At 35.6% G+C, this 17,574-nt stretch overlaps 1 protein-coding gene across 1 annotated transcript in view; it reads right to left on the bottom strand.

Annotated features, from left to right (window-relative positions):
- The window catches only part of LOC149838320 (serine/threonine-protein kinase BSK1-like), a 122,631-nt gene extending 113,827 nt beyond the window's left edge, over positions 1–8,804 (bottom strand). The window contains exons 1-2 of the mRNA XM_090006515.1: positions 8,303–8,804; positions 8,045–8,180 (exon numbers count right to left, since the gene is read on the bottom strand). Of these exons, the coding sequence (XP_089862641.1) occupies positions 8,045–8,180; positions 8,303–8,581 (415 nt within the window). The 5' untranslated portion in view covers positions 8,582–8,804. The remainder of the gene's footprint in view (positions 1–8,044; positions 8,181–8,302) is intronic.
- Positions 8,805–17,574: the final 8,770 nt, after the last annotated feature.

Below are 17,574 nucleotides of genomic sequence, written 5' to 3'. Positions count from 1 at the left end.
AAATTGAAGTAGCGTACTCTCCCCGAGGGTACATTCTCTCTCAGATGAAACTTGCTGCTGACATTCGTTCCAAGTCTGGCATCTCCGACGATAAGAAAACAGAAACCCCTGAGGTTATCAATGCAAAGTTAAGGTTGGAAGATGGAACACTCCTCGAGGATCCTACTCCCTACCGCTAACTTGTTGGGTCTCTGACCTACTTATCTATCACTCGGCCAGACATAGCTCATGCAGTTTACTCAGTCAGTCAGTTTCAACATGCACCTACAACTGTGCACATGAGTGCGGTCTTAAGGGTAGTCAGATACATCAAAAACACCATAACTAGGGGATGTTTTCTTTCTCTTCATCATCACTTGACTTAATTGCTTATATTGATGCTAATTGGGGAGGAAATCCCAATGATAGAGTCTCAACTACCGGTTTTTGTGTTTTCTTAGGTGACTATGATTTCTTGGAGATGCAAGAAGCAGCACAAAGTATCATTGACCTCAACAGAAGCGGAGTATCGTGCAATGGCCACTACAACCATGGAGCTTGTGTGGCTTAAAAGTCTTCTCAGTGATATGGGCATAGTCATCTCTACTTCTTCGAAGATGTATTGTGACAACAAAAGCGCAATCTATATCGCAAGCAATCACACCTTCCATGAGCGTACTAAGCACATCGAGATGGACTGCCATTACGTTCATGATGAATACCTAAGAGGAACAATAGCATTGTCTTACGTTACATCCGAGTACCAGTTGGCGGACTTCTTCACTAAAGCCCTTGCTGCTCCTCGTTTTATGTTCCTTCTCAACAAGCTTTCGGTTATATCCCCGTAAAGCTTAAGGGAGGGTATTAAAATACATGTAATCAATATATATATTTATATATATATTCAAACATACCCAATAAGGGTATTCCTATAATTTTGTCCAATAGGGACATTGTAGTCTTTTTTTTATTTTTGTTTTTCTTTTCTTATTTTCCTTTTTCTTTTTTTGTTTTATTTTTCCTAAAAATGCATTTAATGCATTCACATTGGGGGTCCCAACTAAGAGTCGTTGGGTCCCCAACGGTCACAATTGTGACCGTTGGGAGCCCAACGACACCTTGTTGGGCCTCCCAATGTGGTCTCTCTCTTACTTTTCTCCCTCTCTCTCTCATTCCTTCTTGCCTATAAATAAGTGGGGTATCCTCCTTTGTAAAGCATTGGCTTCTTCAAGCCCTTTATTGCATTTATAAGAATTTATGTTTGCAAGCCATTGTTGGCTTCTGTGTATGTCCTTTGTTGGACTTGTTCTTTTGCTTTTTATATGTGAATGTCCATTGTAGGACATTGTTTTTATTTCCGCATATTTCATTACAACACCCCCCCTTAGATTCCCATATGGGCTGGGAGATGGAGTTTCCTTATATGGGACTCTATCTCCAGCCCACTTTTCATAATCTCTCTGTTGACTTTTTTTTTCTACTTCTCTTTTTTTTAATACTTACCTTTTTTTCTTTGTTTTGTTTACTCAACCAAATTGGGCTCTTCTAGAGACCCCAACTATTTGGTAACTACCATATCTGAATGAATTTTGGAATTAATTATTTTAATATTAATTTAATTAATTATTTATTAATAAATAAATATCCAAAAAATTCCAAAGGGTGTCTTACCCCTCTGCCAGTTTTTTTTAACTTTAAAATTCCTTAAATTAAACCTTTATACTGAATTTAAAGCTTTAATTTTGTTGGACCTGGATTTTAGATCTAGATTCGGATCTAAGATCCAAATCCAATGTCCATATGGATCTTAAATTGGATCAGATCCTAATTAATATGGGTCTTGGACTAAGTCCAAATCCATATTAACTTAGATCAGATCCGGTCCGATCCAACTCAGACCCGGTCCCATCGAGACAGGTCTTTTTTGAAAAAATGTGATTTTTAGGCCAACCGTAGCTCGAATTCAGGAAAATAAAATATCGTTGAATTCAGCATTTCGAGGGGCATCTAATAATGTATAACTTGAATTTCGCCTCCGAATTTTTCTTGAATTTAACCCAAATTTTGCTTGATTTTAAAGGTCAAAAATAAAAAAAATCATCATATTTTGTTTGGCTCATTTAGATCTTGTCGATGAGCGCTGGGTCAAGACCAGATTCAATTGACGCCACCTAATATGGAGTATTTTACTGATGTTTCTACAACACTTAGACAAAATTTTCAAAAATCCAGGATTTAACTTAGTGTAAAAACACACGACATTGCAACTATTATCCCATAAAAGGCATTTATTAAAGTGAATGACTTCTCATAAGAAATTATTCTCAATACCTTATGCACGAATAGACAATCTTATTCATCATGTAAGACAATAAGAGCACAAAGATTAAATATCAATATAAAAATTATTTATTCATAAGCTAGATCATAATTTTTAACACTTCAAATGCTACTTTTAATACACCGAGAGTAAGAGAAAAATTAAATACAAGTTTAAGCAAAATTTCATAAGATCATACTTGTGAAATACACACAACGCCATTATTTTAAAATATCTCAAATTATTTTAAAATATATGATATTTTTTATAAAAAAAAAAGAATAAAACAAAGTCTAATAATAAATATGAACATGTTTTGACATTTATAATCATGATGTGTTCAAATAAAGCATCTAAATGCCAACAATGCATGTTCAAGCATACAAGATTATATGCATATATATCAAATAAAGCAAGTTTTGAAAAATCAAGATTCAAACATGATTTCAAAAAAAAACATACATATATATAATTTCACAAGATTAAACAAATAAACTTTATAAGATATTTAATAAGAACAAGTCCAATGGTAATTTAAAAACATTTAAATTTTTTTAAATAAAAATAATAAATATATTTATATATATATATATATTTTAAAGATAAGGAAAATGAGTGTTTCCTCGTGCATAATGCATGAAATAAATAACACAAGAAACACTTAAAGATATAAGATACATACCAAGTCAAGATTTCCTTTAAACTCAAACCAAACAATGATTATGAATCCTTCACCAAACACAAACTCGAACCAAAGAATCTCAAGACCCAAAAGAGGCAAATGTTAAGAAGAATTTATTGGCTCTGATACCATGTAATTAAATGAGCGGAAGATAAATACAAGCCAACTAAAGGCATACAAAGCACAATGCGTGCTCAACCACAAATCCACTAGGGACAACACGAGCACAAAGGCACAACACAAGCACTAATTGCATATAAGACATCAAAGAACTAAATAGAAAAACACAAAACATAAAAAATATCCATCTTTATTGGGCATAAATGCTTAAGAGAAGCATTAGAGAAAGAAAAGGGACAAAGCCCTTATTTATACACAAGAGGCAGTCTCAATAGAGTTGTTGGACTGCTCCGACAGCTATATTGACTAGTCAAAACAGAACCCAACAACTCTATTTGGTATTTGACCAAATAGTTCGTATAAAAACAGAAAAGGACAAAAAAAATAATAAAGTAAAAGTATTAATGTGCCCCTAATGGGCACTTCCTATTACAATAATTATGAAATGACGAAAATATTCCTAGAGAGTATTACCTATTACATCATTGTAAATAGAATATATATACATATATATACAACTTAACAAAGGCATGTAAGATTTCGCATGATTGCCGGGTTTAGAAACCACCAACACTTTATCTCCTCTCTTAATCCTATCAAAACGAGTTTCTTCTTGGCATATTTCGGCAATTGCGCCTTCTAAAGAATTAGATCGATGGAGGAGAGAAGATCTTGTCCAAATTTGGGCCTAAGCCCATGTAAAAATTGAAAAAAGTGCACTTTATTTTTCATTTATTCCTTTCTTAGCTCAACATCTTCACTAGCAACCCATTTGGGTTCAAAAAGGGATAACTCGTCCCATAGAGGACCAAGAATACTAAAGTAGTCACATACGTTCATGTCCCCTTGTTTGATGATACATATTTTTTTTATAGAAAAAATTGTTTTGCAAAGTCTTTTTGGGTATACATACCCTTCATAAAGAACCATGCCTCATTAGCTTTGTGGAATTTAACAAAGTTGGTACATATTTTGAACTCAACATTGTTGATAAATCATGCAAGAATTTTTGCATGTTTGCTTTCTCAGTCTTCTACCTTGGATTGATGATCTTCAATGGCTTTAGTTCGAGCATCTCCTTTCAAAGCTTTTTTTTTTATTTTCTTCCAACTTAATGAGTTTGAGTTGAGGAACTGGAATAGAGCCCATCATGTATCCCCAAAGCTTCTTGTCCTTGAGGTTATTTTCCATAGCAAACGCCCACATCATGTAGTTGGAACCATTTAACTTGAATGGGACATATATTTTTTGTTCATTCTCCATTTTTACTTGATAGAAGAAGGAAGAGAAAATATGGAAGAGCACTAAAGAGCCCATTCCACCTTGACTTCCACAAGCACCACAAACCCACAAACACTTTGAATGCTAACCCACAATCACAATCTTTTAATGGCCACCTTCCCAAAGGACCAAGAGCAATATGGCTCTGATACCATGTAATGAAGTATGCAGAATTATAAGAACAAAGTGCAAAGGCACATATAAGTCCAAGAGTGGACAATACAAAGGCACAAGATAAGCACAAAAGTGCATAAGCCCAAATCCATTATGGGACAATACAAAGAGCCAACTAATGGCAGCACAAGCAAGTAAAAAAATAGATTCTTTATTGAATGACTGCTTGGAAAAAGCATGAAAAGAATAGGGAGGAGAAGACCCTTGTTTATACACAAAGTAAACCAAGAGAGGGAGACCCTTGGGAGCTCCCAAAAGAGTCGTTGGGAGCTCCCAATGACTCTATGGTCTTCAATGACCATAGAGCCCCCAATGGTCTCCCTTATTACATATAAAAAGAAAAATAATAAAAGCCAAAAAAATACTGTTTTTAATAGAGAGTATTTATTACATGTGAAAAGACAGAAATGCCCCTATAGGGAACTTAACTATTACAAGACTGAAAATTAAATATATGAATATATGTATACATACATAAGTATACATATATACACATACATATATTTTAACATTCAACACATCAAACAGTTGAAACAAATGCACACTATTCAGAAATGAAAAGAACTCATAAATTCTTGTATAAGTAGTTGACTATCTTTGTTAATTAAACCAAACTGTAGCTTCCCAGATCATCAAATGGTATCCATCATATAATTTGGCTCTATATTGCTAACAGCCAAATCTAGAAAAGATACACAAAAGCGAAAATCCTAAGACACTGTTTCCACATGTTTGCTTCTAGGAGATTTGCCACAATCTACTGCCAATACTTTGAAATTCAGATAAAATCAACAGTAAGATATAATGCATTGCCTGAAGAAAATGATTAGGGAACCATCTGAAGGGATTAGGTAAAGTAATGAGGAAACAATCTATAAAAGTAAATCTAGAAAGGATGGAATACAATAATGATAAGATATTCCAGGTTAGAATATAAAAAAAATAGGGTCCATCCATTTCCCAGCCAAAAGGAATCATTCTTTAGGCAGGAATCTAAGGAGCCAATGATGCAAAGAAACTCCAGCCTGCATTGAAGGCAGAAATCGATGTGCATGAAACCAATAGACTAACAAGGTCAATAGCTCATTGACAGCACGTAAGCCTAATGAGGGGTCTCCAAAGAGGCAATAGAGTCCTCATCGACCTCGTCATCAAAAAGAATGACGATTGGAGGCTCCCCAGATGAAGCAGGGCTCTTTGAACTTCTGCAGGGACTTCTCTTTCGGGCTCTTCGATCGGCCTTTGCATTTTTTTGGATGTTGGATAAGTCTCACTTTCTTCAACTCCTTGGCATTTAAAGGGGCCACTGTTCGAAAATTGCTCACAGGGATAATAAGAGCATCAAAATTTTTAATGTATCTTCTCTGTCCAGGCATCTAAAGTCTAAACAAGAATACAGACCTAATCGTGGGAAAATCAGTCTAATTGCCAAACTCAAGTGCTTTGGGATAATAGGCAAGCAGAATACGTTCAGTCTTTGTGCAGCATGCCCCCCAAAGTGTCAGATACGTCACAGATCTTGGTATTGGCATTCTCTTGGCAAGGGAAAATCTTATGATAAAACTAAAAAAATTGTTTTACAAAACTCATAGAAGTAGTGGCGTGTAGAATCTAAAAAAATAAACAAAATAAATACTGAAATATAAATTTTAAAAAGTGTTAATATCGCGATAATATCACCATAAAATCATGACATTTCAAAAATATGTGATATTAAGAAAGATACTGTGATTTTATCAGGACCTTGCATTTTTTATATATTGTAAAAAAATCACAATAGTTTCAACCCAATATTTTGATGACTGCAAGTAACAGCCCCTTAGATCATGCACATACTCAACCCCAATTCATGCAATCGGAATTACCACCATGCACTTTATATGCCATTTATTGTATAGATGAATTAGATTTTTCCTTACCTTGGAATTCTCTTTTCTAGTCAGTTGAGACATAGATGGAAAATGTTAAAAGGGATAAATATTTGTTAGAGTCGTTTGTATATACAATCTAGTAGTAAACACCAATTTTCAACTTTTTGCAAATATTTTGTGGATCTAACCTTATAGATGTGATCTACATAGCTTTTTTTAGTAAAAAATAGGTTTTTAGATCATCCATTTGCAACATGTAAGCAGGTTTTCCAAGGGCTTCAAAAATCCACAGCGCACAATGTATCAAATTTTCAAGAACGAAAAAAATCATATTTTCATGTTGAAGAGATATGATCTAAGTTGTGTTTCCTAGCAAACAAAGCACGGTGAACACATCTATGAGGTCAGATTGAGTGGATACAACTTTCAATTATGATTTTCCAACTAGATTGTCCATATAGTAGACAATAGAAATATATATATAGAGAGACAAAGAGAGAGAGAGAGAGAGATTTCCATGCATCTCAAGAGAGCACACAGTTCCATGATCAGCAAAATCGCACGTTGTTGGATGATCGATCACGGGTCACTGCATGCCTAGTAATCCCGCATGCAGTGAGGCATGTGCCAGTGTGTGTTCTGTAGAAACTAAGGACTCATAATTGTACTCTTTTTTCTAAAGCCTCAGTAATATAAAAATGGGTTTGCTGATTTCAGCAAACTGGATCACTAACAACCAACTATCCTATTTACAGGAACTAGTTTGCAGTTTGGTCGCAGGTCAGCAATCCTGAGCAAGAATAAAGTTCTTCCCCTCACCAGTCTAACACCCAAAAAAAATTAGTCACAGCTCAAATTTCCCAACTTATATGTCATCACTAAAATTTCATGATGATCATATACATGTTTCCATTTGAAGCCTTTAGCACCTAGACACTTCTTTCTTGGACCCGGAGCACTAAAACCACCACCTACTAGTTACATATCAGCAATGCAACCGAAGACATTGAGAACACAGGAAGTATGCATTTTCCCATAACTTGCATCATCCGACCATGAGGCTGACGTTGTTATGCATAGAATTTGGCAATATGGCAAGCCAAAAACAGCTAATGCATAGCCTAGTCTTCTTATGAACCATCAATTATTTAGCATGCGACACCTCTATCTGCGCCGATCAAACTCTATACTTGTTTTCTCATCCTCCAATAGAGCTAGGTGGTGTTTAGGTGTACTCAGTTATCCAGATAAACGGGATAAACTGGAAAATTGCATTATATAAAGAACAATTGGAAAAAAAAGGGCATCCCAACTTATCAAATAAGAAGGATGGTGGGAACAGAGTCTCAGGAAACTAATAAATTACATTACAACAAATTTCACTAATTCAAGATTGCCCAAAAGCTCTAGACGAGAACCGTTGCAACACAATCTTTTGAGAGCACATATCTAAGTTCATATCCATCTATTCTGCACACGATCTTTCCGTAAAAACAGTAACGACACGCCCTCGAATAGCACATATGAACAATGAGCGCGAATTCGCAATGATCCCCAACAAACGAAACTAAAAACAATCAATCAAAGGAGAAAATTGACAATAACCCATCAACTTACAATGGAAAAGATGCTTCGAAAGAGTATCATTCGGCATGAATTCTGCAACGAGGAGTCGCTCGTCGCCCTCGCAGCAATACCCAATCAAATTCGCGAGCCTCTTGTGCCGCAATTTCCCCACTCCCCGAGCTTCTTCCTACTCAAAAAGAAATCACAACCCAACAAAACCCCATCAATCAGAAATTGGTTTCCCCCACTCCTCACTTAAACCCTCCAAAATTGAATCATTGAATCATCAAAGAGAGAAAGAGGGAGTACCGCGAATTGGTTGGGGTCTGGCCAAGCCGTCTTAGAGAACTTCTTGATGGCGATCGACCGCTCGTTCTTCCATTTTCCCTTGTAGACGATATTGGGGGCCTTCTCCCCGCTCTCGGAGACGATCAACCCCGGCGAGAAGTTGTTGGTGGCTGACCGGAGCTCCGCGAATGAGAATTCCGTGACGGACGGAACACCGACGTGCTCTGCGGGCTGCTGGACGGAGTCCGGCACCGCCGGGTGGTGGTGGTTCGACACCGCCCTCGACTCGCAGCACCCCATTTTATTCGGTCGTGCGTGCGTGTTACCTCTGCTTGGGTGCGAAAACCGAAATCACGCCCCCCATTTCTCCCTGTTATCTCTCACTCTCTCTCTAGATTCTCTTTCATATGCCCACACGTCTTTCACGCTCTTCCGTTCCTCTCTCTAGATTTTCTTTCACGCTCTTCAGTTCCTCTCTCTAGATTTTCTCTTTCCTATGCCCCCACACGTCTCACTCTCTCATCAGATCCTCTCTCTAGATTCTCTCTTTCATAAGGTGCCTGCCCGGCCCACACGCACACCTTTCTCTCTCTCTCCAGTTTCTCTCTCTAGACTTTTCTCCTTCGTATGCCCCCAACCTCACACCTCATTCTACATTTTTCTGTCATATTTATACCGGCCACCCTGTCTTTGCAGTAGCGCAGCAAACGGGTCGGATATAATCGAATATCCGCTCCAGATTTGGATCCTTACACTAAGATCTGAATGTAGAATGGGATGGGAATCCGGTATGCTACTTCAAATTTCAATCAGATTAGTATCAGTATTTTGATTCGATTGAATTTATAACAGGATAAAAAAAAAAATCTTTACACATAAAGAACTCAAGTTTTACTGTTTTTTGTCTGTCTTCAGTATTGCATATGTTTGGATCCGAATTCAACTTTACATTTCAGGTACCATTCAGATTCATATCTAACAAGATGTAACCGGGATACGGATTCAGATTCAGATCTAATAAAGAGTAGATCAAGTTAAAGGCAGTCGAGACGGTGTTACTGTCAGGAGTCGCTTAGTTGCTTAGATGAACGCATTGCTTGTGTCTTAGGTAGGGCCTACAAAAATATTTTCTGAGTAAATGCTCTAGATGAACGGTATTTGCAGTACTTGTAATGATCGATGGTGGGAGCCAAGCAATCCATCCATGGTGGTTGGATGCCGTTCATTTCTTGAATGGACAGCATCAAGGGTGCGATCAGGTCAGGTTTACCCCTGGCCTTGGCCTGCTCTCGGAAAAAAAGAGTTGAGATCAGCTGGACATTAAAAATCACCACCAGTCAGGATGTCAATGGGTCAGGTTTGGTTCTGACCCTAGTGAAATCAGACCTAGCCCCTATTTTTGGGTATGGTATCAGGTCCGGACACGAGTCTAATTGGACTCATCATAAGAGAAACCATACCCAGACCCAATAAAAACTACATGAATCAAACCCAGTAAAATAATATTTGTTATCATTTTTATATTAAAATTTTGCAGGTATTAATTGCAACTCGGGTCGGGCCTGAGTCTGTCATAAAATTTCACAAACTATACCTAGCTCCATGTATTAATCAGACCTTCGGACCAGAGTCTTAATCGGGTCTTATTATTTATCACCATAATCAGACCTTATAATTAAGAGTAGCTAGTGCACATCACTTTTTGTAGGGACGTTGCAAGTTTAGAATCCCAATGGTATCCTAAATGATAGGGGTCTGCCTAACCCCAGCTTGCCTTTAAAAAAAAACATGTGCAATCGATGTCATAGAACCCCATTCTGGCCAAACTCTTGGGAGCGGATCCTTAAACTGAAAAGCCTTTGAGGTTTTTTGAGATTCGTTCATCTCCAAGATGAGTGGCACCCATGAACCATTGAAAGTTGTGGTAGTTTGGATTTTTAACAAGGAGTTTCTAGGACCAATGTAATTACATAGGATGGATTTGGAGGTAGGCCCATTCATGGCCAGATCCGTGTATGATCAGTATAATTTCTAGTGTTCTTTTTTCTATTACCCTAATGAAGATGACGATATGCGGCAATGCAGCTCATCAAAAATTAAACAAACTAATTTAATCCAAATTATAGATTAAAGACACAATCAAATCCGAACAAACAAAATGTTAAATTAAGTTATAACTTCAAACAAAATGTCTACTCATTTTTCTTCTTCTCCTTTTGTTTTCCAATCATGTCTTCAATTGAGAGAAAGAGGAAATTCTGGTATGGCATTTGGAAAAGAATATCACAACTGAAACTATCCATAACTATCCATGACTATTTTTAGGGCCTCCCTTTTTTTATTTTTGTGATGTTTCAACCATTTTTTGGGTACCCTTCCCTGGGTGACCATTTTTGTCTGGAAAGTGGTCAGTTTTTTTTTTTAGCTTTTTTTAATATTCAAGCCATTTTTTGACCACCTACTGGTCGGAAAATGGCCAGGATGCTGCTGCTCAGTGCTGCCTGAGCAAGGCAGCACCCACCCGGCCATCTTCCGGCTGGTGGGAAATGGCCAGCCTCATTTTTTCATGTTTCTTTATTTTTTGGGTTGTGTCACCCAAACACCTTGTAATCCAGGTTTTTGGCAAACCAAATTTGCCCAAAACCTGATTCCGAGGCAAAGCTAGGTTTTTCAGAAACCTGGTTTTGCCTCTTATCATCCAAACATGACCTTACTTTGTAGGCTGAGCAGTCCATGCCCAAGAAATGCTACCAAAACCTAAACCCAGTCATATCAATGAGAAAAGATATCCAACTTAATGCAAATGTTGGAAAACATAGGTTGCGTAAGGGATGGAAAGACTGGACTTTGTGATCAGATAGAGGATTGCAGCCAAGACCTAATCATGGTTAGAAATACATGACAAAAATTCTTTAAGGAATGATTGCATGATTAAAAATGTTTTACATTTAAAAATCACATATGAAAAACGGCCCAGAAAATAGACTCAATTGGAAATCATGAAATAATAAATGCGGGGTTTAATATGGTTTTTAATATATAAAGTGAAACCAAACTTTTATATATATAGCCACTAGAATATTTAAACTGAAGTGTGAACTAGATACTTCCGACACTCTCTTATATTTCCTGCTCTCATATTCTAGTGGCCCTGTAGTTATATTTTTAAAAATCAAGTAACGTATAATATCATGGTTTCAAATCTATGATTTGAACATGATCCAAACTCAGAATTTGTTGAAATTGGATTCGCATTAATGTTTCTTGAGAAGCATTTTGTTGATTATAAATATGGTCATTGTAAGCTTTTCCATCGAGAAAACAGGTTTGTTGCCATTTTTACCTTTGTTTATAAAGTTCAACAACAATAAACATATCCTTTGTTTATAAGAACTAGGGTGATTTTGATTATCTAAAAAAGGGTGATTTGCTTTCTGATTTGTTTCTTAAATAGAAATATCAAGTAGCTCTTGTAATGACATTGATCTCCTTAAAATAAGCATAAATTGAAAATAAGTACTTGCTAACTTCATCTAATCTAATGCGGATCAAAATCCAAAGTCCTAATTCCATAAAACTTGAAGGAATCTAAGAGCCATGGTTCAACTACTTGGTTTGATGATCAGATGTCAAAAGGTTGCTGTTCTTATTTGGCATGTCTAGCCAAGTTAAGTTGTTTAGAACCACATGCATATTTTCGGATCCATCAAATCTAAATTAGATTAAATAGATCTATGATGCACCAAAGTTAGTCTATTGCATGTTAGCATTATGGTGTCAAAAGTTTTTAGGTTGCTCATTTCTTTATCATGATGCAGACTTTATTTTGATCCTTTTGGGCCTAGGTTAGATATGTTTAGGTAATTAAGTTTCTCTTTTTGAGCTTGGAAGCAAAAAAAAAATCATAGGAAAAGAAAATTGTCTATGTGATTGTTCCATACGGGTTTTTTTTATGAAGAATATTTTCTCGTTTGCATGACATGAGAAAATCAAGTTGGAAGAATGTTAGAGTGTTTTGATTAGGGTGAGTCCTGCCCTCAAAACTGAAAACCTTTTATAGGAAAATTTCTCCATCACTGAGATGGAGAACTTTTTCCTATCAAAATCAAGGCAAAATAGAAAAAAAAATCTTTGCAAAAATCTTCTATTATTTGGAACGAATGGAAAAGTTGACACTTTTTCTATTAGACTTGAATTTTTCTTAGCATTTTCTTGCTTCCAAAGGTACCTTAAATAACTTGTAGAAGAGTTTACTTTTGATGGTAAAAGAAATAGTGAATGCCATTATGGTTGGCTTCTTTGAGAAAGCTCCTTTTGCTTCAAGCAAAGCCATATGGGCGAGTGTCAGGAATTCTGTACTATTCAAACACATCAACATGCTTCATTCTTTATTATTACAATTATCATATCGTTTCTTATACTCAACTTGTCAAATTTGGTATCTATTTGTTATAATTGATTGTACCTATAATTTAGTTAGGATCTTACATCAAAAGACTTTTTAACTATATTTTAACCCTATAGAAGTATTCTGCATGGCCGATTTAGTGGGATCAATCCTTCAACCATGTTTTTATGGTGAAAAATATGTTTTTTTAAGTAAAAAAAATCAATGTATTTTATGGCTGTTGATTTTTGCATCACCAAGAAAACCCATACCTATGTCTTGATTCCAACTAAATAGAGCATATAAATCACGAGAAATGGGTATGTGCTAACTGAGACATGCTAAATGGGTTTTTCTGCTCTTTTGGTGTTTTTTTCGCAGTTTCGATTAGGGGTGTCAATGGGTCTAGTTTACCCAAACCCGACCCAGACCAAACCCTATAGGGTCTAGGTATGGTAATAAATAAGAAGACCCGATTAATACTCGGGTCTAGACCCAAAGGTTTGATTAATACATGGATCAGGATATAGTTTATAAAATTTTATACCAGACCTAGCTAGGCCCAACTCGAGTTCTGATTAATTAAGACCCGCAATTTCTCAATGTAAAAATGATAGAAAATATTATTTTACCATGTATGGTTCGGGTTTGGTCCATGTAGTTCTTGTGAGGTCCAGGTATGGTTTCTCTTTTAGTGGATCCGATTAGACATGGGTCTGAACCCGATACCATACCCGAAAATCAGGTCCAAGTTTGGTTCCACTTGAGTCTGAACCAAACCTGACCCGTTGACACCCTTAGTTCTGACCCCATAAATATGTTGGGCATGGTTGATTTACGAGGAATCCACACCTGGATCATGTTTTTGATGAAAAAAATGATATTTGGAGCCTCAGAAAATTACAAAGATTTTGGATCATTGATTTTTCAAATGTTATACAAACTCACCCATGTGTCAGAAACGATCACTTCAAAAGTTTGATCCTTGTAAAATCTGTTGAGAAAAATACATCGTTCTCTAAGTGTAAATCAAAGGAACCAATATAAATATAACAGCAGGAAATAAAGAGGCACACAAAATTTAAGTGGTTCTCTCAAACTGAGGTACATTCACGGTGATCGTAAGATCAGTTCCTTCCACTATTATGAACCAGAGATTACAAATACCAAAAGGCATAAGCCTTACAAACACACTAAGGTGTAGAGTAAAACAAACAAGAGGAAAGACCTCACCCGGATGTTTTGAAGAACTAGTCACACTGAAACAACACACAGTACGAAATGGAGAGAACCCTGTTGCTGGCCGAAAGTCTCTCATGCTGCTAGCCGAACGCCCCTGTTGTTTCTAACTGAACGTTCACGCACAATGCTTCTCCAAAAACCACTCATAACTTCAAATGAAAAATGATGAGGTGTAATAAATGAGGGTAGCCAAACAAACATGCAATACCCAGCTGAAACTTCAGCTCCAAAATTTGCTTTACAACAAAAACTACCTTGAGATAAAAAAAAATGCTCTTGAAACTCCACTGAATAAAGGCAATATGTTGTACCAATGAGCATTAATTAACAAAGCTCAATATAGCAAAAGGTGGGTCCCATAAAAGGAGAGAAACCCAATAAAATCAAGTACATAGATCACATGGTCAGAATTTAAAAATAAAATGAAAAACCCTAAAAAACATATTTAGCACATTTCATTTAGCACGGACCCATTACTCTATAAATCACATCTATAAGGTTAGATTTACGGGAAAGGAAAAAAGAAAAAAAGAAGAAGTTTTGCTATGTCAGTTGTAGATACAAATCTTAACAAACATTAACTGTATCATCCTTCGTGCTTGATAGAGGTAGGGAAGCCAATCCTACAAGATGTATGCAACTTTCTGCTTTGCTCTTGGTAACAGTTCAGTGGCTGATTCTTCATGGATGAATTCCTGGAACCTTGATGTCCTTCTAGATTCAATTAAGCAGCTTGTGAGTTCTTTTTGAGTTGACTAAGGACTATAGAATGTGTAGAAAATATGAATATGCTAACATTTGTTTAAACCATGCATTCATAGATTAAGGCTTTTTGCTACAGATCTTTTACCATACTGGTGTTGTTGGCATGATAGGTATTATTTAGATTGATGAGGGGTGTTAAAATTATTGGATGTCATGCATAGATATGTGTATTTGGGCATGTCATTTTATGGAAAACCTGGTACACTTTTGCAGTTCTGCTGTGATCATCTGAAATGTCTGGTTATAGCACCATTTGTGTTTGTGCAGGGTGCTCCTCATCCACCCTCTATGCTTATGGCAGACGAATGGACAAAACCATATTCTAGGGAGTATTCTGCATTCCCAGCAGCTTGGCTTCGGACTGCCTACAACTGGTAAGGGTTTTTGTTCACTCTGCTTACAACCTATCTGATTTTGTCATTAGCTATTAAGTTCCTGTGAACAAACAATGGATTCCATGTCCTCAGATTCTTTTTTGGAAAGTGATTTCTCAGTGTGATGCATAATGTTAACTTTTCCTTTTTTTCAAAATAACTACCAAATGGCTCCCTATATTTGAATGGAAATCAAATTTGCTACTTTTTTTCATTTCAAATTTTGGTCAATCCTCCTGATATGGATAACACCATTCTTCTTATGTGTGGTTGCTAGCTTCCTTCAACTTCAAATGAAAAGATGTGGAATTTGATGCTTACTCACTGTCATAGTTCAGGGTCTACTCTATATATTAAGAATCTCAGAAGGGAAAGTGCTAATGAATGCCATGAGAATCTTTAGATACTTAGTGGTAGAGATTCAAAGGTTTCTGAAATTTAGTACTTTCATTTACACTCAAACATGCACACGGTCATCAATAAGGCATCTAACTCCGTTTTTATTTTTAAGATTTGATACGTGGCTGCAAAGCATACGACTAAACATGAAGATTTTCTATGTAAATGTTACCTGTTTCTATTGCTTCAAGCTCTAAATGCATGTTGTTTACTAGTAAATTGTTCTCATTAGTCAACAAGGATATCAAGAGCAAGATTTGTGGCATTCAAAGCGGTAGTCACCAATCCTCTGTGACAAATATCGCGAGATTTATGAAAATCTTGCAATAATATCGCAAGAAATTAATTGCCTGAAAGTTTAAAACAGCAATTGCTCCAGAGATTTTCAAAATATCGCGAGATTTATAAAAAAAACATAAATACTGCGATTTAAACGCAATATTTACGTTTTAAACTGCTATTTATCATGTAAAAACCATGTGTGTTTTATTTTAAAATAATTTTTATTAATATTTTCTTATAAACAGATTTTTTATATTTTTTAATTTATTTTTTATTGCCGAGATTTTGCTGAAAAAATGCAAGATTTATGAAATTTTTTCAGATTCTCACAAGTTTTTGAAAAACGAGATTTTGCCGTTTTTAACATTTGTCACTATGCACCAATCATGTTCTCAGGGAAATATCAGCGAGAAAAAATCTTGTGATATTTTGCAAAAAAATGCATTTTTCTCAGGAGAATCTTAAAAATATCGGTTATATATATATATATATATATATATATATATATATATATATATATATATATATATAAAATATAAAAATATAAAAATACAAGCCATTATTGAGTCACTATCAGGCTAAACACAAAAAAAAAAAAATCAAAACACGTGATATTTGAAAAATATCGCATCTTTGTAAGTATAATATCGCCCTTTAAATTTTCTGTAATGTTATCGTGATGTTTTAAAAAAATTGGTGATATTTGTAACTATGGTCCAAATCTATTGCTATTTTGTAAAATTAAGATCTAATGGAAGTAAACGTTTGGGTATGGACTAGACGTAGTTTTTACGTTAAAATGCAATATGATTACTGTTCCCATCAGTTATAATTCAAACCGGTTGCAATGAACTTAAAAAAAATCACAATTCAGGAAAACACAGAGAACAAGGCACAAGCAGTTTGGCTGTCCCAATAAACTATATTAGTTGTGTGGTACTACACTAGGTTAGTCAACTCATAGATAAAGCGTTCAAATAAAATTGGTGAAATGTTGTTGATCTCACAAATGTTTATTTGAAGTTGATTCTATATTGCATTTTTGCTGCACTAGAGAGGGGTTGGTCTTCTTCGTTACAAGTGGTGCACTTTTTTTTAAAGGCAATACAAGTGGTGTACTCGACAACAAAAAAGAGCAATGCAAAATCAACAAAAAGATATGATGCCAGGTTTTTGTAAATAGTTGGATAGAGCTAACTTTTTGTATACAATTGCTTTTTGTTGATTTCGTCCCGTCCTCCTTTTTTTTTTAAATAATGGTATTGTCCTCGCAAAATGTTGTGCTTCTCGAAATACCTACCAATTTGACAAAATATCCAGCAGATCCAAAATAGCGGATTCTCAACTTTTTAAAGACATTTTTGCTTTTTGCACATGCGAACTTGACGAGGTTTGCACGATATATAGGTACATTATAGAAAGTTTACAACCTTTTAATAAAAAGAAGATTCCATAAACATCAACAAATACAATACAACCTTCGCAAATATAGTACAACATTCATGAACATAACCTGCAGTCTTCACTTAAGAATATACTCTTCAAGAAGCTCTGCAAATATGTGTGACATTCCCAAATACCTGTTGTGAATGTCCTTGACTTTCACACTTTGATAAGACCTCTGCAAATGCAGTATAACCTTTGCAAAGAAAACCTCTTGTCCTCTTTTAACTAAATACTCCTCAAGGAGGTTTGCAAATGTCTGATAATATTTTTAAATACGTGTTGTAAATATTCATACCTTTTTACCTTTTATGCTTGTTGATTCATACATAAAGTTATCACGTTCTTTTTTTTTTCTCGTTAGAACCCTAACCATTTTTGCTCTTCTCCTCTCCCAAACG

Source organism: Nuphar pumila, chromosome 5, assembly GCF_984573655.1.
Source record: "Nuphar pumila chromosome 5, dmNupPumi1.hap1.1, whole genome shotgun sequence".
Lineage (NCBI taxonomy): Eukaryota > Viridiplantae > Streptophyta > Magnoliopsida > Nymphaeales > Nymphaeaceae > Nuphar > Nuphar pumila.
The sequence above is the reverse complement of the archived record's forward strand: the minus strand, read 5'-3'. Positions and strand labels throughout refer to the sequence as shown.